Source organism: Bos javanicus, chromosome 26, assembly GCF_032452875.1.
Source record: "Bos javanicus breed banteng chromosome 26, ARS-OSU_banteng_1.0, whole genome shotgun sequence".
Taxonomy (NCBI): domain Eukaryota; kingdom Metazoa; phylum Chordata; class Mammalia; order Artiodactyla; family Bovidae; genus Bos; species Bos javanicus.
This window is the reverse complement of record NC_083893.1, coordinates 30,111,568-30,134,052: the sequence shown is the minus strand read 5'-3', so window position 1 is coordinate 30,134,052 and position 22,485 is coordinate 30,111,568. Positions and strand designations below refer to the sequence as shown.

At 36.0% G+C, this 22,485-nt stretch overlaps 1 protein-coding gene across 16 annotated transcripts in view; it reads right to left on the bottom strand.

Annotated features, from left to right (window-relative positions):
- ADD3 (adducin 3) overlaps positions 1-22,485 on the bottom strand; it is a 132,335-nt gene that overhangs the window by 22,228 nt on the left and 87,622 nt on the right. For all 16 annotated transcript variants that reach the window (XM_061403421.1, XM_061403413.1, XM_061403410.1 and 13 more), the window contains one exon: positions 8,472-8,695. In XM_061403421.1, coding sequence (XP_061259405.1) covers positions 8,472-8,666 — 195 coding nt within the window. In that variant the 5' untranslated portion in view covers positions 8,667-8,695. The remainder of the gene's footprint in view (positions 1-8,471; positions 8,696-22,485) is intronic.

The window sequence follows — 22,485 nt, the reverse complement described above, 5'->3', positions numbered from 1 at the left end:
ACACTCATTTTAAATGCCACATTCTCCTTGAAGTCTCTCTAATCACCACAGTTAGGAGGGATCTCCGTATTTCTTCTCTTCCCACTCCACTTTGAATTCTTTTAACATTTGCCTATACTGCATTTAGGGCTTTATCAGAACTGTGATTTATTTTTCCTACTCTACTATACAGTTAAATATCTGATGGCTGGGACTGTGTTTTTCATATTTCTAGAGAATCCCTGAGTGGCTAGTTCAGTGCTGAATTATTATAGTTGATAAGTTAGAGCTTCTTTTCTTTGCATTTTCCTAGATATAAGGAAAGAAAGCAAAGAATCTGATCTCATCTTAATTGAGTTAGTGATAGGAAAGATCCATTTCATATGTGATTAGCAAAGGAATCTGAAGCTCTAGAAAATAGTCTTATCAGTCTGTCACTTGAATGAGAAATTCCTCCTGTGTAATTAGGCCTGTCCATCATCTACAGGAAGAAATTCATTTTTTTTTTAAAACTAAGAAGTGAATCTTCACAGAAAGTTGTAAATTTTTGGAAAGTCATTTAATTCAATTCAAACAAAATCCTACTTGAAAACTTGGTTTGTCCCCAGAACATTATTAGTTGGGACAGCTCTCTCAGCAAACACATGTCCAAAAAAGTGTGGTTAAAAAAAAAAAAATCACTAGGTGAAAAACAAAATGTTTAAGTTAGAGGGTGACTTTAAAGGCTTCTCTGACTCTCATACTGTTTTATTGGGTACATCTCCTGTCAGTTAAGGGAGTGATCCTATAACTCTGAATTCATAAATGTATGGATAAAAATAAACTTGTAAAAACATAAAGGATTCAGAGATTTGAGATTCATGTAAGGTAAGAGTATACTCAGAGTATATACACATGTGGTGGTGGTTTAGTCACTCAGTCATGTTTGACTCTTGCAACCCCGTGGACTGTATGTTGCCCGCTAGGTTCCTCTGCCCATGGGGTTCTCCTAGCAAGAATACTGGAGTGGGTGGCCATTTCCTTCTCCAGCGGATCTTCCTGACCCAGGGATTGAACCCGGGTCTCCTGCACTGCAGGCAGTTTTTTTACTGACTGAGCTAATATATTCATGTATATTATAAGCCAAAAGTAGTAGTAATTTGAAATATCAGATCTTAAGGCTTCTGCCTTAAGAACTTTCAGAAGAAAGTAGTAATAAATGAAAGAATTTTTATTTTTAAATCACAGAAAAGAAGCTATTTTATAAAACAAACAGATGATGCAATAGTTTTGGTTAAGGTTAAAAAAAATTATACAGATTGACCTATAAGTAATGTCTAACTTACAAAAATCAGGTTAACAGAATACTGATAAATCTCAGAGCTGGATTTTAAATACCCACAGCTGGGTGTTGTACCTCATAATAATTACTAGAAAGAAAAACTGGAGCAAAAAGAAAAACAGATTACAGACTTGCTGCTCTCAGGGCACCCTGCAATTATGTTATTAGATCTCTCCTCAAGTGGAATTAGGAGCATAACAAACTTACTTAGAATTTCTCCATTAAGAAATGTATTCATTTGGAAATAGATTACCACTGGTCCTGTTGAAAGGAGAAAAAACACATAAACCAAATTTTCTTCTGGATGATCTTTCTCCTGTATCTACGTGTAATTAATATAAAGCTAAAGGTTAGAATAATATCTTTTCTTAAAGCTGGCATTTTAATAAAATTGCAAACAAAGTTAATAAAGAATATTTCCATTTGAAACTTCCAAAGTGACCAGATAAATCATGGTAATTCTGACCTATTCTAACTAAGGTGACCTGTTAAAATTTTAGGGCTTAATTATAGTGATAGGAAATTTTAACATGAATATGACTTTTAAGTTTCTCCTATCTTTAAAATAAGTTTGAAGCATTACACGTTGCCCTGTTATTAAGAAAGGTTAGTGTGTCACAAGGATCTATTGTATTGAACATGGAATTCTCTGCTCAATGTTATGTGGCAGCCTGGGTGGGAGTCTGGGGGAGAATGGATACATGTATACGTATGGCTGAGTCCCTTCGCTGTACACTCGAAACTATCACAGCATTGTTAATCGATTATGCTGCTGCTAAGTCCCTTCAGGTTAATCGGCTATATCCCAACACAAAATAAAAAGTTAAAAAAAAAGGTGCTGGTGTGTCATGGGCCTGACCAACCAACATCTACACTGCTGTTGTCCTATCTTTCAGAGTAACATTAAACACTTCTTTCAATAAGTCTTTATGATATTAAGACTTTAAGAACTTCCATTCTTTTTCTGAAACTTGCCAACTGTTTTTCATTTAAGCAGTATAGTTCAGTAGGAACTTATTGGGCAACATTCAAGTGTTTAATGACTCAAAACCCATTCAGCCATTCACATATCCATCCATCCAAGTGTTCAGAATTTACTAAATATCTACCATGTTCTGAAGTTTTCAACTTACACCTTTCTTTAACTTTGATGAGGCCCATCATTAAATTCTAACCATCTGCCCTGGATATTTCATTCTAAGACAAGGGCAATCATATATATGTCTCCAAAGACATATATACAAGGAGTATATTGGACAAAGAAAACTTGTAGATTCTCTCGAGTGCATTAACAAAATCTCTAAATAAGTTTATTCACCAGCACTTAATTTCTAAGACAAATACTTTATTAAAATTAAAAAAATCATATCAAAAGGCCATGAAATTTCTAGAAAGAAATAGTATTTGGAGTTGAGATGAGACAAATTTCTCTTCTCCTATTTTCCCAGCTCAAGGCAATAAGGCAATATGTTTGTCATCCAAATTTACAGACACCGAAATGTCTTATGATTTGAAACTCCTCTTGAGCAAGAGAATTTGAAGAAGAATAAAACACGGGTGGAACTCTTTCATAGTAATTGAATGCTTTAAGCCTAGCAGGAAAGTGAGTGAGTTTCAAGTTTAAATTCAGACCCCTCTATTTAACTAAGGGTATAAAAACTTCTGCAAGTTATTTAATGGCTCTAAGTTTCAGTTTATTCATGTGGAAACTAGGGGACAGTAATACTTCTTTGACTGAGTTGTTTTGAGGATTAAATAGGATTCGATACTTAATAGTTGCCTGGTACACAGTAAGCAGTTATTAAAAAAAAAGTATTATACTTTGTTTTTATTAGTTTCTTTCCTGATTTACTTTCTTCCCAAATGAACTCAGCATTTTTTTTTCCTTTGAAAACATGACATTTATTTTTTTTTAATTTTATTTTTAAACTTTACATAATTGTATTAGTTTTGCCAAATATCAAAATGAATCTGCCACAGATACACACGTGCTCCCCATCCTGAACCCTCCTCCCTCCTCCCTCCCCACACCATCCCTCTGGGTCATCCCAGTGCACCAGGCCCAAGCATCCAGTATCGTGCATCGACCTGGACTGGCATCTCGTTTCATACATAATATTTTACATGTTTCAATGCCATTCTCCCAAATCTTCCCACCCTCTCCCTCTCCCACAGAGTCCATAAGACTGTTCTATACATCAGTGTCTCTTTTGCTGTCTCGTACACCGGGTTATTGTTACCATCTTTCTAAATTCCATATATATGCGTTAGTATACTCTATTGGTGTTTTTCCTTCTGGCTTACTTCACTCTGTATAATAGGCTCCAGTTTCATCCACCTCATTAGAACTGATTCAAATGTATTCTTTTTAATGGCTGAGTGATACTCCATTGTGTATATGTACCACTGCTTTCTTATCCATTCATCTGCTGATGGACATCTAGGTTGCTTCCATGTCCTGGCTATTATAAACAGTGCTGCGACGAACATTGGGGTACACGTGTCTCTTTCCCTTCTGGTTTCCTCAGTGTGTATGCCCAGCAGTGGGATTGCTGGATCATAAGGCAGTTCTATTTCCAGTTTTTTAAGGAATCTCCACACTGTTCTCCATAGTGGCTGTACTAGTTTGCATTCCCACCAACAGTGTAAGAGGGTTCCCTTTTCTCCACACCCTCTCCAGCATTTATTATTTGTAGACTTTTGGATCGCAGCCATTCTGACTGGTGTGAAATGGTACCTCATAGTGGTTTTGATTTGCATTTCTCTGATAATGAGTGATGTTGAGCATCTTTTCATGTGTTTGTTAGCCATCTGTATGTCTTCTTTGGAGAAATGTCTATTTAGTTCTTTGGCCCATTTTTTGATTGGGTCATTTATTTTTCTGGAGTTGAGCTGTAGGAGTTGCTTGTATATTTTTGAGATTAGTTGTTTGTCAGTTGCTTCATTTGCTGTTATTTTCTCCCATTCTGAAGGCTGTCTTATCACCTTGCTAATAGTTTCCTTTGATGTGCAGAAGCTTTTAAGGTTAATTGGGTCCCATTTGTTTATTTTTGCTTTTATTTCCAATATTCTGGGAGGTGGGTCATAGAGGATCCTGCTGTGATGTATGTCAGAGAGTGTTTTGCCTATGTTTTCCTCTAGGACTTTTATAGTTTCTGGTCTTACGTTGAGATCTTTAATCCATTTTGAGTTTATTTTTGTGTATGGTGTTAGAAAGTGTTCTAGTTTCATTCTTTTACAAGTGGTTGACCAGATTTCCCAGCACCACTTGTTAAAGAGATTGTCTTTAATCCATTGTATATTCTTGCCTCCTTTGTCAAAGATAAGGTGTCCATATGTGTGTGGATTTATCTCTGGGCTTTCTATTTTGTTCCATTGATCTATATTTCTGTCTTTGTGCCAGTACCATACTGTCTTGATAACTGTGGCTTTGTAGTAGAGCCTGAAGTCAGGTAGGTTGATTCCTCCAGTTCCATTCTTCTTTCTCAAGATTGCTTTGGCTATTCGAGGTTTTTTGTATTTCCATACAAATTGTGAAATTATTTGTTCTAGCTCTGTGAAGAATACTGTTGGTAGCTTGATAGGGATTGCACTGAATCTATATATTGCTTTGGGTAGTATACTCATTTTCACTATATTGATTCTTCCAACCCATGAACATGGTACATTTCTCCATCTATTAGTGTCCTCTTTGATTTCTTTCACCAGTGTTTTATAGTTTTCTATATATAGGTCTTTAGTTTCTTTAGGTAGATATATTCCTAAGTATTTTATTCTTTCCGTTGCAATGGTGAATGGAATTGTTTCCTTAATTTCTCTTTCTGTTTTCTCATTATTAGTGTATAGGAATGCAAGGGATTTCTGTGTGTTGATTTTATATCCTGCAACTTTACTATAGTCATTGATTAGCTCTAGTAATTTTCTGGTGGAGTCTTTAGGGTTTTCTATGTAGAGGATCATGTCATCTGCAAATAGTGAGAGTTTTACTTCTTCTTTTCCAATTTGGATTCCTTTTATTTCTTTTTCTGCTCTGATTGCTGTGGCCAAAACTTCCAAAACTATGTTGAATAGTAATGGTGAAAGTGGGCACCCTTGTCTTGTTCCTGACTTTAGAGGAAATGCTTTCAATTTTTCACCATTGAGGATAATGTTTGCTGTGGGTTTGTCATATTGAACTCAGCATTTTAAATAGAAAGCTTACAAATTTGTTTCTTACAAACATGTACTAGTAATACCTTTGATTTTGATCTTCATTGGTTATGGGTTTTGTCTAACAGAATGAACCTCAATATTCACACGAGACACATACAGTTTTTAAGAAAATTATATTCACAGAAACATTATAATCTTGGACTTAAAGAAACAAAGAGAGTACAAAAAGAAAAGAGGTCTTTGAACTCCAAAACCTCTACAAGAAGAAAGCAGGGTGAGAAAAATACACAGCTGCAAACACAGGCTACTTTTTAAGGAAAAGGAAGAGTAATTCAGAGAATGGAACCAAAAACCCAGAGGGCAGAGCCAAGAGCCAGGGAGACTCATTTCTACTAAGTAGAAGAAGGACTGAGTTCTTATCAAGGGAACTTTCAAACATTGGCCCAGATGGATTTTAGAATTACTACGAAGCAGTGACTCCTCTGTACCCTCAATTTTCTCCCTTTTTTGAACAAGAATGTCCACAGCAGTTAGCTTCGGGTGTGTCCCACCACTGAATGTGTGTGAGGGCAGTTCTCAGGTCTATAGATTGAGAGGCACTATATTTAAGGAATTTCACTTGAGATGGATCACCTATACCTGGACTGGATTTAGAAGTCAATATTTTGGATTCAGGCTAATGTTGTAATGGGATGAAATTTTTGCAGGGGTAGTAGGAGATGGTGAGTGCATTTTGCATGTGGGAGGAAGGTAGATAAATTATGGCAGACTGTGGTGCTTTTAAAATAAATTGTGATCACAGAGTGGACAATCCTCCCCTCCAAAGGTGAAGCTTCGTTCCTCTCAAGTATGAGCTAAACTTAGCGACTCACTTCTTAACTAACAAATATGGCAGAAGTATTGTGTGAAATGTCTGAGATCAGGTCACAAAAGGTACTGCAGGCTCCTCTTTGCTCTGAGATACTTCCTCATGGGGAGAGCACTCAAACAGCCTCTGCTTAAGGTCCATGTGGCAAAAAACTGCAGCCTTTTGCCAACAGCCAGGTGAGTGACCCATCTTAAAAGAGTGGAAACCTCCACTCTAGTCAAGCCTTCAGATGCAGCAGCCCTGACAGATATCTCATGAGAGACCTTAAGCTAGATCCACTCAGCTAAGCTGCTCCTGAATTCCTGACTCACAGAAATGATGAGATAATAAAAGCTTGTTGTTTTAAGCTGCTAAGTTTTGTTTTTTAGTAATACAGGCCACCATATATCATTTCCTTTGGTGAAAAGTTTGTTGTATTAAAAGAAATTTGAAAGCCATGTCCTAAAACATGGCAGAAAGACAAAATACATATACTTTTCCAAGTCTTTCACAAACAAGATTTTAAATTCACTAGCAAAGAACTAGGGAAAAAATGACCTATCCACAATTCTTTTAAATCTTCTTTTGTACAAAAAGAATTAAAATTCTTTTGTTTCCTTCTGGGCTGAAAATTATCACTCTTGCTATATAAACATGGAAATGACAATCTATATACCTGCCCTTTACCATTCTTTCATTAAGTTCCCCAAGGCATAAGTAAAATTCGTATTTTTAAGCCAATCTTATAGTGGCAATACACAAGTTAAAAAAAAAGTTAGGTAATTTCAGTTATGTTGCCTTAGTTTAATGGAAAAATTATTTTTAAAAACGCTGGCATAAAAACGTAGTTTGGTACTTTTTCCTTTAAAGCTTTACTTAGAATTGAATGATTCTCTTTGGAGCATTAACCAAAGAAATCTTGGTATTTAATCTTGAACAAAATCTGAACTTCATTTCATTCTTTCAGTTACTTTATCCTATATATTACCGTAATTCTTTGGCTAATTAGTTAGTTCTTCAAAGTGGAGTTTGCCCTTCAAGTATTTATAAACACAGAAACTTGTTTGCATAAAATAAGGCACTGAACATTTACTCTCTCATGATAAATTTTCTGGTTAATCTCCTTTCCATCGGGAAAAGATTTCTTTAAGGGTTTATTTAAAGGATAGCTTTATATTTAAGCTATACTTAAATTCCTGAAAGCCTGCACTGCTTTTATAACTTCTATTTGCTTTTATCTAGGCCACTGATACAGGAGAATTAGTCAGGAATGGAATTCCCCTTTGGCTTTGGACTCAATCTCTGTGATTAAATCCACAAGGGCACAACAAAAATGATTTACCAGGGCCACCTCAGGCAGTTCTATGTCTTGGTGCTTATTTTAGTACCTAAGTTGGAAATCTAACACAACCCTATCCTGGGCATCGTGTGTCTATGTATGATGAACTCTAGCTTACGGGGCCCATGATCTTCCCTATACATATAGTTAAGAATTCAATCTGCGTGTTAAATCAAGTTGTTCAGTCATTTTCCAATACTTACATGTGACCTTTACAATTTCACTGAAGGTATGTAGGAAACTTATATCATTTGAACGTGATTTACAAAGTCTGGATATGACTGTGCAGACAGAATTTTCAGCTTGAGTTAAGGTTAGAATCTACGTTTAATCTAGTTAGTTTGGTGTGCATGCACATATGTGCACCTACATTAGGTGCATGGAATATTAAGCTGCCAAATGACAGATATTTTCATAAACCTGAAGTCTTCCTATGATTGTCAAGATACCCAAAGGAAGAAAATATGTGGACGGGGTGTATCTAACTCATTTCTTGGTTCCTAACTCTTTACTCATGCCTTTCTTTTCTTCACAGATACTCAGTCTGAAATGAGAATCCTTGAATTTAGTAGCATCTTTTGTTTCCCTGTAATGAAACATTACACTCAGAAATCACACAAGAAAAGTTATCACCAAGATGATGCTAGTTTATCCATAAAGTGTTGCAAATTAAATTTATATACTAGGTGTTTATTTTGCCTCTGAAAAATTGGGGACAACCAGTCCCTGTTCCTACACCACTCTTCTACCCAAAAGCAGATATCTCCTACCTCACTGTATCATGGTTTCCAAAGAGTAAAAAAAACTAATGCTTCTGAATCATTTTGACTCACCGGACTTTGCAAGATCTGAGTAACTCGTTTCCTCTGCTCCATCATATTGAAGTCTTGTCGCAGATCAGGAGACATGTTCCTCTCCCTTATGTATTCTGGGTCATTTTCATTGATGCGGTCAAAATACCTCTCTTTGTGAGGCATGCTGGGAGGAGGAGGAGTAGTGACCACGCCTTGGCTAGCATCTGAACTCATGCTTCACGTCTGCCGAGTCTCCCTGTTATCTGCATTAATAAACACAAAGTAGGACACTCATATTAATAATAAATTCATTATTAAATTTGAATTTTACATTGGTCATGCAGAACTGTTACCCTGTAACAGTGGCCATTTTCTTTAAAAAGTAGCTTTTCAAAAAATATTAGGACACTTTTTTTTATTAGGGTAAAAATAGATTATAATGCTAAATTGTAGATTGAAATTTTCAGAGCTAGTAGAAACCTGTGGTTCAATTACAATAATGTCATCAACTGCCAAATAGATTTTTTTAAAGAAGCAACAATCAAAATATCCAAAAGTAAAATGTCACATTTAAGACAGCAAAATTTCCTCATTAGTGATTACTGTTAGTGGAGATTCTCTTTTCTCTCTTATTCATGCTTTTATGTTAGACCAAACTCGGGCCACATTTAACAACCACTATATTTTATAGTGAATGTAGCTTATTAACATATGAGAGAGAAACAGCTATAAGTTTTTCAAATGATTCAGTAAATTCCAGGGAAAATGCAGGAATTATTAAGGCTGCCAGACTCTGTAACTTCAACAGATAGTACTTTAAATCCAGTGAGAAACAATAAAAAGCTATTCAGAAACCACAGGGACAGCTGATTCATTTAATTATTACTGACAGGATAATCCTTGGTTTTATGCCAGGGAAACGATTCATTTGGGCTTTGCTACAATTGAGCATGTAATCAATCAACAGCAGATAGACTAACAGGACAGTCATTCAACATCCATCCCCCAGCCCCAGGCTGTGATGGCTTGTATTAGAAGTTGAGGAAGCCATCTAACCTGGTGCTTCTCAAATTGTCTGCGGTGAAGAACTTTCTCCAATTTGCCGTGGACTAGTATTTTTGTAAAATATAAAAAATGCACTCCGATGTCATGGCAATGTCAAACTACAAAATGTTTCTAAATGCTTACTATCATATTCTGTCTGCAGACTGGCACCAGATCCTGGACCACACTTAGAACATTACTGACCTAGCAGAGAGGAACAGTCACTGCACGCTAAAGGAATGCTTCCTCTCACTTTTAGATGTGATGCAGCACAGGCTAAACCATGAGAAAAGGACACCACTGATTAGTGTATCCCTTTACCCAGTTGTTCTTTTGAACTGAATATAGAAAGTGCAAAAATGTGCAACAAGGAAGAAGAAAAGGAAACAATTTTAAAAAAGAAATTGTAAAGACAGTTTTGTGTAGCACAGTTTTCTCTGCAGGTGGTAACAAATGCAATCTGTTCAATATAAATGACTGGGTAACAGAAAAATACATCCTCACTACAAATGGTATTTATTTAACTGATTATTTGCCTGTAAGAAGAATCACTTCATAATAAAGGAAGTTAAGTGCAGAACAGTTCCTAGATAGATCCAGAAGGGAAAAGGCAAGGGCTACCTTTTTCTTAGGGATCTGAATCCCTGATAAAGACCAAAGATACCTGATCTCATCTCCTGAACACAATTAACAGCTAGTGAGGTTTCTGTACTTATCTCTAATAACAGTCTTCTCTGACAGAATTCATTTCTAAAGCTGCCCTGACCCAACTTAGCCCAAGGAAATTCACTGTAAGACATTAAAAACTCTTGCATTAAATTCTGGTCCCGGAAATGTAAACTTATTTTGTTAAAAATAAATTTTTGCAAAACATGCTAAAACTGATTTCTTTTACTTGAAAACATCAATCCCATGTACAACATTCTACAAGCTACCTGAATTGTTTTAGTATTCAACCCTTCAAATTCATGAAATATGGTTAAAACACTTTACATCATATGGCTTTAATGAAATTCTGATCTGATTACTAGAAAGCAACTTATTAATATCAGTGAAAGAAATGTAAAAAATAAGCTTTTTTATAATTGAATCTTCCACATCCTAATTCATTAATTTAAAAATTGGAAGAAAAGACTAAAGAATGGCTATCTGTTCATTATATGTGTTCTCCCCAGGAAAAAAAAGGTGTTTTTTTTTTCTTTTTAATGTAACATTCACTACTAATGGAATGACCCTGGCCATATTATACTCTTCCAAAAATTAGCTTTCGCTACACTGTTATCAGATTGACATTAACCTATAGTATTTTTCATCATCTTGCTTTTATCCAAAAATGTGGTGCACAGAGCACCTATTCCAAAAAAACTTTTTCATACCCATTTGAGTTATCAGCAATCTAAAGGTCTAACCAATCTCTGGAACCTAGTTTTCTTAGAAGCTGTTTGTAACAAGGCCATTTGAACTCCTTAAAATAGTTTATAGCTAGCAGATAAAAACTCCAAGAAGAAAGTTTTTAGAGAAACAAACAAACTCACATATATTAGTAAATGTCATGCTGCCTTGGCCAAGTACAGACTAAGTAGGTACTCATATATGCGACATCAGTTAACAAAGAAATCAATTCTCTAGTTTACCACACTAGGTCACTGACTATGAATAAGCCATTTTTAAAAAAGAAATCCCATAAATGTTGCCTTTAGTTGGATTTTAACCTATTCCTCAACCCCTAGAGCACTACTTAGCCTAATGGAGGAACAGAGTTAGATAATAAGCCTATGTCTAACTGAATTTGCTGATGCTTATAAACTAATTTTACTAAAAACACAGCAAAAAGCAAGGAAATGTGGTAGTAGATTTATTTTGTTGTCCCAGCACTGGCTTAAGAAACTGATAATAAGAACACTGGTAAGTAAAAGCTTAAGAGTTTAAAGAACTTCTGATTAATGCATTTTTAAATGAGTGAGGTAAAAAGGAAAATACATCTCACCACTCATTCTAGTAATAAAAGAACATATTATATATGTGTTAACACTTTATATCATTTATACTATGCTCTTACATCTTTCTATCTTATTCCATCTTTGTAACTACACAATGAGATAGAGATTAATAATCTAGAGATTCCATGGATTAAATATACTGCCAAAAATCCCACTGTTTATGTCAGACAATATTCAAAGCCACAGTTTCCATCTCCTAGTTCACTTTACAATGAAACATATCATAAAACACAAGAGGGCTAAAATTTTGAGACTTTAAGTCTACATTCTGTCCTAAATATTAGGCAACTGAGAATATACAGAATCTGTCAAAATTAAGGAAATGACACCAAAAAGGGGAAATAAGATTAGAAATGACTCAAAACACTGTGATCTTTTTAAAACTCCAAAAGCTCAGAGACTTGTGGTTGTCAAGGGGGAGAGAGGAGGGGGAGTGATGGATTAGGACTTTGGGATTAGCAGGTACAAACTATTATATGCAGAATGGACAAACAATAAGATCCTACTGTATATAGCACAGGGAACTATATACAGTATCCTATGAGGAACCATAATGAGAAAGAATATGAAAAAGAATGTACATACATGTATAACTGAATCACTTTGAACACTAGAAATTAACACACACTGTAAATCAACTACACTTCAACAAAATAAATTTTTTTTAAAAAGTTCATTATTTACCACAGCTTTTTGATAAAAGAAGTTTCAAAGTTTCATGTACTTGGAGTAAGGATTGGGAATTAACAAGAAGGATATAGAAATAAGGAATAAGGGCAGTAGTTTGTCATTCAGGTGCTCTTCTATACCTAGATGCTCAACAGTAAAAGCTTTACACAGATTTTTAAGCCAATCATAAGCAACAACTGATTATCTGCAATTTTACAGACTATGGACAGAACTGCTATTTCAAGCCTGGAAAAAACCTAGGATCCACAAGATGATCTGAAATAAACAGAATTCAGGAAAAAAAAAAAAAGAGAGAGAGAAGCTTTCAGCATCATATACAACAGCCAAGACATGGAAACAACCTTAGTGTCCATCCAGAGAGATGGATGGACAGAGAAAATGTGACGCGCACACACATACAATGAAATTATTCAGCTATAAAAAGAAGGCAAATCTGCCACCTGCAACAACATGGATGGGCCTTTATGGCCTTATGCTAAGTGAAATAAGTCAGATAAAGACAAATATGATATGATCTCACTTACATGAAGAATCTAAAAACATCAGACTTACAGAGAGTAGAATAGCAGTTGCCAGGGGCTGAGGGGTGGGGGAAATGGGGACGTACGGGTCAAAGTACAACACTCAGTTGCACATAAAAACAAAGTACAAACATTCAGTTATAAGTTCCAGGGATCTAAGGTACAGTAGGATGACTAGTTAACAATACCATATATTTGAAAACTGCTATTAAAGTACAACTTTAATGTTTTCACCATAACAACAACAAAGTAAGTATGTGAGATATGACTGCTGTTAGCTTACCATATTACGGCAAGTATTTCACTATACATGTATCAAATCATCACACTGTACACCTTAAATATATACAACGTACTGTCAATTATATTTCAATTATATAGTTACCCACAGGACACATGTCACCAAATACCTTTCTGGAAGATTATGATACCAATGTTAAAGACTAAATAATTTTTACTCAACCTAATAAATTTTGCTCATATTAATATAAAATTAAGTGATTTCTATGCTTAGAGAGAACTCCTAAATTAGTCTGAAATAATGATAAACAGGCCACAGTTAAATAACCTGCTATAGGGAAGTACATATCAGGTCTTTCTTTCCTTCAAGTATCTACTGAGCATCTTCTATGTTCCAGGCCTTATGCCAGAGGTATTGGTGGACCGCTGAATCAAACCCTCTGAGAGTAGTTCACAGGTTTCTATAACCCAGTGAAAAGGATTCCAGCCAGAATAAGGGGAACCTTCCTAGAGAACATAACATTTTCTCACATTAAGGAGGGTAAGCCCAGGCAAACAGCAACATGTCAGGGAATAAAGTTAGCAATGGAATAAACAGTGCAACTTACAGAAGCAATTGTTTAAAGATTTGGTTAAAAATCATTCCTGCAGGTAAATTAAACCATTTAACATCGATTATTTTTATAATAAAAAGTTACATGACTTGAAGAAACAGGTGAATTTCATGCTTGCTTAGAAAGCAATGCAAACTTACAATGCAAACTTACAGACTAATAAAGCAAGCAAAAAAGTGATTCCTACCGCTTCTCAGCACTTTGTACACAGTATGAAGTGGGAAAAAAAAAAGGGTTCCAAAGTGAAAACTTGAAAGAAGTCAGTTCAGTTCAGTTGCTCCGACTCTTTGCGACCCCATGAACCGCAGCATGCCAGGTCTCCCTGTTCGTCACCAACTCCCAGAGTCCACCCAAAGCCATTAGTACTCATTACCTCTTAATGCATATACTCTATTCTCCTTCACTGAAAAGTTGACCCAGAAGTTTTCTCATAGTATTTTGTAACAAAGTTCAATGGTTTTACTAAGACTAGGAAATCAAGCCCATGTAACCCCATGTTAAAATATTCTTTTCTGGGAGCTGAGGAATAAAGTAGTCTAAAATAGCAATAATAATAGACCTTTAAAGACAGCAGTTAAGTTGTCTTCTTTAAATAAAAGTTTTCTCCTCAAGCCAGTTTTAGGAGTAAGATTTTAGGTCCTTGAGCTTAAAAAAATTCAAAAAAAAAAACCAACCCAAAAAATCCTAACAATTTATAAGCAGCATATGTAAAATGTCCCCAGTTTTATGAATCTGAAGCTGATTTTTCTCCATTTGTTTTTCAAGTTACTGAGTCAGACATGTCACAGAAAACACAGGTGAGTCCACTCAAATTGGGTGTGAACACTTTTCCACACCTTTATGTCAGTCTTGCCTGACTAGAGCCTATATTCCATTCTACCCAGTTATCTTTCTTAAAGTCCATCTTTTAATTTGATCTGATTATGTCTATCTTTCTTAGAACCTTGAATGGTTTCCTGTCATCCATGGGATAAAACCCTTTATGGCTTACTTGTTTTATCTTTCCCTCATCACCTATATGTTTCTTTCATAGAAAATACAATCGCTTTGTCTGTAACAGAAATATTCAAGCCTAAACTTTCACAAATATAAAGAAAACCCCAGTAAAACCACCAAACTATCCTTACAGGCTCACATTACAAATTCTTTAGCTTTTCTTCAAAATTAACGTGTATATACAGAAACTCTAGGGATAAGGATTCTCCGAAAGCTTTAAAATAATTGTTTAAAATGGCCCTTGCAAGACAGCCTTTTCAAAAAATAGTGAAGAAACTGTACATCCATAGGCAAAGGAAGAAAAAGAAAAAGAAAACCTCAACGTGAGTCTTGCTGTTGTTCAGTTGCTCAGTCTTGTCTGACTTCTTTGCACCTCCATGAACTGCAGCACGCCAGGCTTCTCTGTCCTTCACTATCTCCCTGAGTTTGTTGAAACTCATGTCCATTCAGTCAGTGATGTCACTCAACCATCTCATCTTCTGTCACCCTCTTCTCCTTTTGCCCTCAGTCTTTCCCAGCATCAGGATCTTTTCTAATGAGTAGGCTCCTCGCTCGTTAGGAGTGAGGTGATCAAAGTATTGGAGCTTCAGCTTCAGGACCAGTCCTTCCAATGAATATTCAGGGTTGATTTCCTTTAGGATTAACTGGTTTGATCTCCTTACTGTCCAAGGGACTCTCAACAGTCTTCTCCAGCACCACAGTTTGAAAGCATCAATTCTTTGGTGCTCAGCCTTCTTTATGGTCCAACTCTCACATCCATGCATGACTACTAGAAAAACCATAGCTTTGACTGTCCGGACCTTTGTTGGCAAAGTGATGTCTCTGCTTTTTTTTTTTTTTTTAATGTTTCTGCTTTTGAATATGCTGTCTAGGTTTGTCATAGCTTTTCTTCCAAGGAGCAACCTATGTCTTATACCTTATTAAAAAATTAACTCACTTCTAAGAATCTACCCAAAAGAACTGAAGACAGGTATTCAAATAAAAACCTGTGCATGAAATGTTCAAAGCTGTATTACTCACAATAGCCAAAAGGTGAAAACACTCCAAATGTTCATCAACTGATGAATGGATAAACAATAACTGTAGTGTAGCCAGATATGGAATATTTATCCATAAAAGAAATGAAGTATTGATACATCTACAATATGAATGAACCTCAAAAACATTAGCTAAGTGAAAGAAGCCAGACACAAAAAGCCACATGTTTTACAATTTCACTTATATGAAACATACAGAATGGGCAAATTCATGGTACGGAAAGCAGACTGATGACTGGAAGTGGTGGGGGTCGGGGGAGAAATGGGGAGTGACTGCTTAATGGGTACTGGGTTTCTGTTTGAGATGATGAAAAAGTTCTGGATCTAGATGGTGGGGATGGCTGTACAGTATTATGAATGTACTTAGTGCCACTGAATTATATACTTTGAATGGCAAATTTTATGTTATACATATTTTACCATGATAAAAAATTAACTCAAAACAGAAACTATAAATCATTTAGGAAAAAAATCTTCAGGATCTAGGCCCAGGCAGTGTTCACAGATTTGACACCAAAACATGATCCATAAGAGGAAAACTGACAAATTGAGCTTCCCCTCAATTTTAAATATTTATCTGCAAAAGACACCATTAAGATGAAAAGACAAGCTATATGCCACGACAAAATATTTGCAAACCACACATCTGACAGAGGACTAGAAAGTATAATATATAACAAACTCTCAAAACTCAGAAGTAAAAAGAAATCAAACAATTCAATTAGAAAATGGGCAAAAAGACAGGAACAGCCATTTCACTGAAAAGGATACATGGTAGAAAAGCACATGAAAAGATGTTTAACATCATTAGTTATTACTGGTAGTAGACCACATACAGGACTGAGTGAGAAATGTGTGCTCAGAGGTGCCCAACTCTTCTGCGACCCCATGGACTGCAGCCTGCCAGGCTCTTCTGTTGTGGGATTTCTCAGGCAATTAATACTGGAGTGGGTTGCCATTTCCTTCTCCAGGGGACCTTCCAGACTCACGGACTGAACCCATGTCTCCTACTTTGGCAGGCAGATTCTTTACCACTGAGCCACCTGAAAAGCCAGTAGTTATTAGGGAAACACAAATTAAAATCAACTACACAGGTCCTGGTCCCAGAAAGGCTAAAACAAACAAAAAATAATGATAATCTTAAATGCTGGAGAGGGTACAGAGAAACTGGATCCCTTGCACCTTGATAGTGGGAACATAAAATGGTAAGCAATTTCAGCAAACGTTTGGTATTTTAAAAAACAAAACATGCAACTATGAAATGATTCAACAATTGATCTCCTGGTCATTTAATCAAAAAAAAAAAAAGGAGAACATAAGTTCACACAATGTCACAGTCTGTATACAAATGTTCACAGTAGTTTTTGTTGTAACAATCAAAGACTAGAAACAATCTAGATATCCTTTGACACATGAATGATGAAACAAACTGTGGTATATCCATACTAGAAAATATTATACACACAATAAAACGGAATGAATTACTGACACACATAATAGCTTGAATAAATCTCTAGTGAATCACAATTGAGTTAAAAAAAAAAAAGCCAATTCCAAAAGATTACATACAGCATGATTTCATTTATATCATGTTCTTTGAATGACAAAGTTATAGGAGTGGGGGATAGATTCGTGGCTGTGGAGGGAGAGAGGAGTACACAGGAGGAAGGAAGGCATGCAGGGTTATAAAAGGAGAGATCCTTGTGGTGATGGAACTCTTTTCTGTCCTGACTACGGTGGTGGATACATGAACATACACATGAGATAACACTGCACAGAACTAAACTCACAAACATACATACAAGTGACTTACAAGCAAAACTGAAAATCTGAATAAGACGAATGGATTACCACAATGTCAATATCCTGACTGTGATATTACACTATGGTTTTATAAGATGTCACCACTGAGGGAAAGTAAATGAAGGGTGGGGCTTCCCCATTGGCTCAGAAGGTAAAGAATCTGCCTGCAATGCAGTAAATCCTGTATTCAATCCCTGGGTCAGGAAGATCCCCTGGAAAAGGGAATGTCTACCCACTGCAGTATTCCTGCCTGGAGAATTCCATGGGCAGAGGAGCCTGAAGGGCTACGGTCCATGGCATCACAAAGAGTTGGACATGACTGAGCGATTAATACTACTTCAAGATGAAGGGTACACAGGGTCTCTGTATTAATTCTTATAATTGCATGCGAATCTATGATTATCTCAAACTTTGAAAATTTAAGTTTAAAAAGGCCATTCCATAATGATGGAAAAAGTCAAATTGCTAGTTTCTATTTCACATAGAAATGTGATCAACTCTACAGCAGAATAAACCTTACATTGTAGTCATTTTTTGGATATTTTCTGTACCAGAATGTATTTTAAAAGCAGTTCTGTCAATACAACTAAACTAATATGAATAAAAACACATACATTCCATTAGCATCAACTGGTCACTGAAAAATACTTCTGATGATGATTAGAGTAACTTTGAAATTTATCATCTGGTTACATAGTAATTTACTCAAATTAAGGTCAGTCAGAATATGAAGCCCCCAGCAGAAAATAAAATATTGTAAAAAGCATTTAATGGATACTGTTCAGATTTCACTACTAGTCTTTATAAACCAGGGGACATAGCGAGTGGAAATACTAACTCAACTGTTGGTTCTGTTAAGGAAATGTAAAAAATCTTGCTGTGGTCGGATCAATTTAATATTATTGCTTTCTATGAGACATAAAGTCACTGAGAAGTAGCTTGTTTCAGGTCCAAGAGCTAGCAAGTGGTAGATCAGGGATTTAAATTTACTTTGTTGATTCAGTTCAGTCGCTCAATTGTGTCTGACTCTTTGCAATCCCATGGACTGCAGCACGCCAGGCTTCCCTGTCCATCACCAACTCCTGGAGTTTACTCAAACTCAAGTCCATTGAGTCGGTAATGCCATCCAACCATCTCATCCTCGGTAGTCCCCTTCTCCTCCCACTTTCAATCTTTCCCAGCATCAGGGTCTTTTCAGATGAGTTGGTTTTTCGCATCAGGTGGCCAAAGTACTGGAGTTTCAGCTTCAACATCAGTCCTTCCAATGAATATTCAGGACTGATTTCTTTAGGATGAGCTGGTTATATCTCCTTGCAGTCCAAGGGACTCTCAAGAGGCTTCTCCAACACCACAGTTCAAAAGCATCAATTCTTCGGTGCTCAGCTTTCTTTATAGTCCAACTCTCACATCTATAAATGACTACTGGAAAAGCCATAGCCTTGACTAGATGGACCTTTGTTGGCAAAGTGATGTCTCTGCTTTTTAAGAAGCTGTCTAGGTTGGTTATAACTTTTCTTCCAAGGAGCAAGCATCTTTTAATTTCATGGCTGCAATCACCATCTGTGGTGATTCTGGAGCTCCAAAATATAGTCTGTCCCTGTTTTACTGTTTCCCCATCTATTTCCCATGAAGTGATGGGACCAGATGTCATGATCTTAGTTTTCTGAATGTTGAGTTTTAAGCCAACTTTTTCACTCTCCTCTTTCACTTTCATCAAAAGTCTCTTTAGCTCTTCGCTTTCTGCCATGAGGGTGGTGTCATCTGCATATCTGAGGTTATTTCTCCTGGCAATCTTGATTCCAGCTTATGCTTCATCCAGTCGAGGTCTTCTCACGGTGTACTCTGCATATAAGTTAAATAAGCAGGGTGACAATATGCAGCCTTGACATATTCTTTTCCCGATTTGGAACCAGTCTGTTGTTCCATGTCCAGTTTTAACTGTTGTTTCTTGACCTGCATACAGATTTCTCAGGAGGCAGGTCAGGTGGTATGGTATTTCCATCTCTTTCAGAATTTTCCACAGTTTGTTGTGATCCACACAGTCAAAGGCTTTGGCATAGTCAATAAAACAGAAGTAGATGTTTTTTTGAAATTCTCTTGATTTTTTGATGATCCAATGGATGTTGGCAACTTGATCTCTGGTTCCTCTGCCTTTTCTAAATACAGCTTGAACATCTGGAAGTTCACGGTTCATATATTGGTGAAGCCTGGCTTGGAGAATTTTGAGCATTGCTTTGCTAGTGTGTGAGATGAGTGCAACTGTGCAGTAGTTTGAGCATTGCCTTTCTTTGGGACTGGAATGAAAGCTGACCTTTTCCAGTCCTGTGGCCACTGGGAAGTTTTCCAAATTTGCTGGCATATTGAGTGCAGCACTTTCACAGCATCATCTTTTAGGATTTGAAATAGCTCAACTGGAATTCCATCACCTCCACTAGATTTGTTCTATGTGATGCTTCCTAGGGCCCACTTGACTTCGCATTCCAGGATGTCTGTTTGTTGATTAGAGAAGATTAACGCCCAGGGTCTTAATCACAAGTCAGATTCAGGCAGGGGTAACTAGTAGTTTCTTTTCAAATGCTAATTAAAGCCACTATTCAGTGGCACTGAGGGGTTGAAAAGATTTTACTCAGGTCCCAGAAGAAATACCAGAATTGCCATGGCTTAGAAGAGAGTCAGCATCTTCACCAATATGGAGCCCTAAGGAAGCATGTTTAAAGGGAAGTAAGTAGTAGATTCTAGTTTCTCTTAACTCTGAACAACTAATTCTAAGCATAAAGGTTTCTGCTTCTGGGTGATATTTAAAACAACTCAGTTCTAGGACTCCTTTTCTTTAAAAGTAACCAATCCTATTACACAGTCATGTTTTCTACCACTTCAGAACAATATGACAGCACAAACCAGTTTGAACTCCACTGATGGGAAAAATAGTCTTTCAACAATGTTCTTCAAATTGAAAATGAGGCAGAAAACAGATTTTAAAAAGGTAATATTATAAAACACTATGGGTTTTCCTCTGGATATGCAGATTAGAAACAATATATCAAATATAAACAAAGTTCTAGCTTTAAAAATCTCATCCAAATATTTATGCAGTAACTAGTATGTATGTTTAAAGAACATTAGGTTCAAGTCATAATTAGATGAAACATTTTGGAATGATGGCTTTTGAACTTTTAAAAAATGGCGATCTACAATAAGAAATATATTTTATATTGTAATCACATACAAATACATGAGATGTATAACTGAAACAAATTCAGGACATGATACTAATACTTTCCCTTCAGTTCAGTTCAGTCCAGTCGCTCAGTCGTGTCAGGAGTCTGTGACCCCATGAATTGCAGCACGCCAGGCCTCCCTGTCCATCACCAACTCCCAGATATGTGGTATATTCTGATATTTTCTATCTTAATCTCTTCCTTTAGAAAAATGTTGGTCAAATTTATTCATGATCTACTATTAAGTTGTAATCTACAGTTTGAAAAACACTGCCCTAGGCACTCTAAGTCATGGTCGGATAAGAAATAGAAAGGAAAAGTGTGTGTGAGAGAGAGGAGGGAGGGAGATCGGGGGAAGAATATGTGCCAGAGAGATGGAAGGGAATAAGAAGTGATTCTTTGATTTTTTTTTAACAATAATATTTATGGCAGATTATAGCAATGAGATACTAGTGCTTTGAGGAATAACTAAATTTTCCTGCATTTGAATACTTAGAAAGTATTGTCCGTGTTATTTAATAACAGGGGTTTTTTTCCTTCATTTTTTCTTGACTCACAGCTACTTCCACTTCACTTTTTGAGATCTCTCTGCTTATGTTTGTAGTCCCCACAAGGACAGAGTACTCCACAGCAGCGGCTGAATTGAATTATTTTACTATATCACAACTCCTTCCAAATCAATCTGGTTTGTGTTACTTCTAGGCTGGGAACGCTAAAAACAATCCTATGAAAAGTTATTACTTATAAAAAGTCTTTCCAAACTTGAAATTCTTGGTACTTTTAACAGCTTTCTCCAGAACATAAGCAAAAAGATGGGTGTACTTTTCAAGTACCAGGCCCATTGTTTCATATTTAAAACAACAATCAAATATATGCCAAGACTTCAAAGCAGCATATTTGGTTAACAACAACAATAACAAATGCTGGTTTATTTAGTTTTTCTTGATGAAAGTTACTATAAAATTGTAAACATATTTATAGTTCTAGAAAACAACTTAGACTCTGCATAAACTATGACAAGCCACATCAGATCCACCAGTGAAGCTTTTATTCATCTTACACTGTAAAATACATGAATTACTTTCAACTGCTAGCCAAAATTTTATATACAAATGACATGGAAATTGATAGATATGGAAAACTGAACTAGAAGTAGATAAAAGCCAAGAAAAAAAAAAAAAAAAGCTATTGAGTGGCACTGAGTAATAGATGGCACTTTCTAAATGCCCAAATGGAAGAAGATTTAATTAGCCCATGAAGCATTGTGATCTTATTGCTATAATGGCTACTGATTCTGAGAGTTCTCTTGGAGTATTTCAGACTAGAATCAATGAACACATTTTACTGATAAGAGGAAACTACATGCAGAAGTGTTGAGCAATTTTTCTAAAGCTACAATGCTCAAGTATGAGATACTGCTATAAAATTATATTAACATTAGTAATACCATATCAATCACAGAGAGCCCCATGGTCAAAATTTATGCCTCAAATGAAATATAAGAAAAAAACAAGGCCCACCATACACAAGTATTTTATAAATACTATTGACTGAGAGGAACAGGCTATAAAGAAAGCCTAAAAATCCTAGTGCTTATAAATGGACTTAATGTTATGATTGTCTGTCTAGCATGCACAGAAAAGTAGATGCACAAATGAGGTAGCTGTATAGTGGTGCTTTGCATGACTGAAATGACCTAACACATTTTCTTTAAAAATAACTAGACTTTTAAAAATTAAATTATGTAAAGTTTAAAAATAAAATAAAATTTAAAAAAAAATTTAACTTGGGAAAAAAAGAAGTATCTACTAACGTATTACTAGTAAATTAAGGCTCTTTTTCACTTTAATTCTTTACAGGCTTTGAAGCAAAAATTAAGAGAACAGCCAG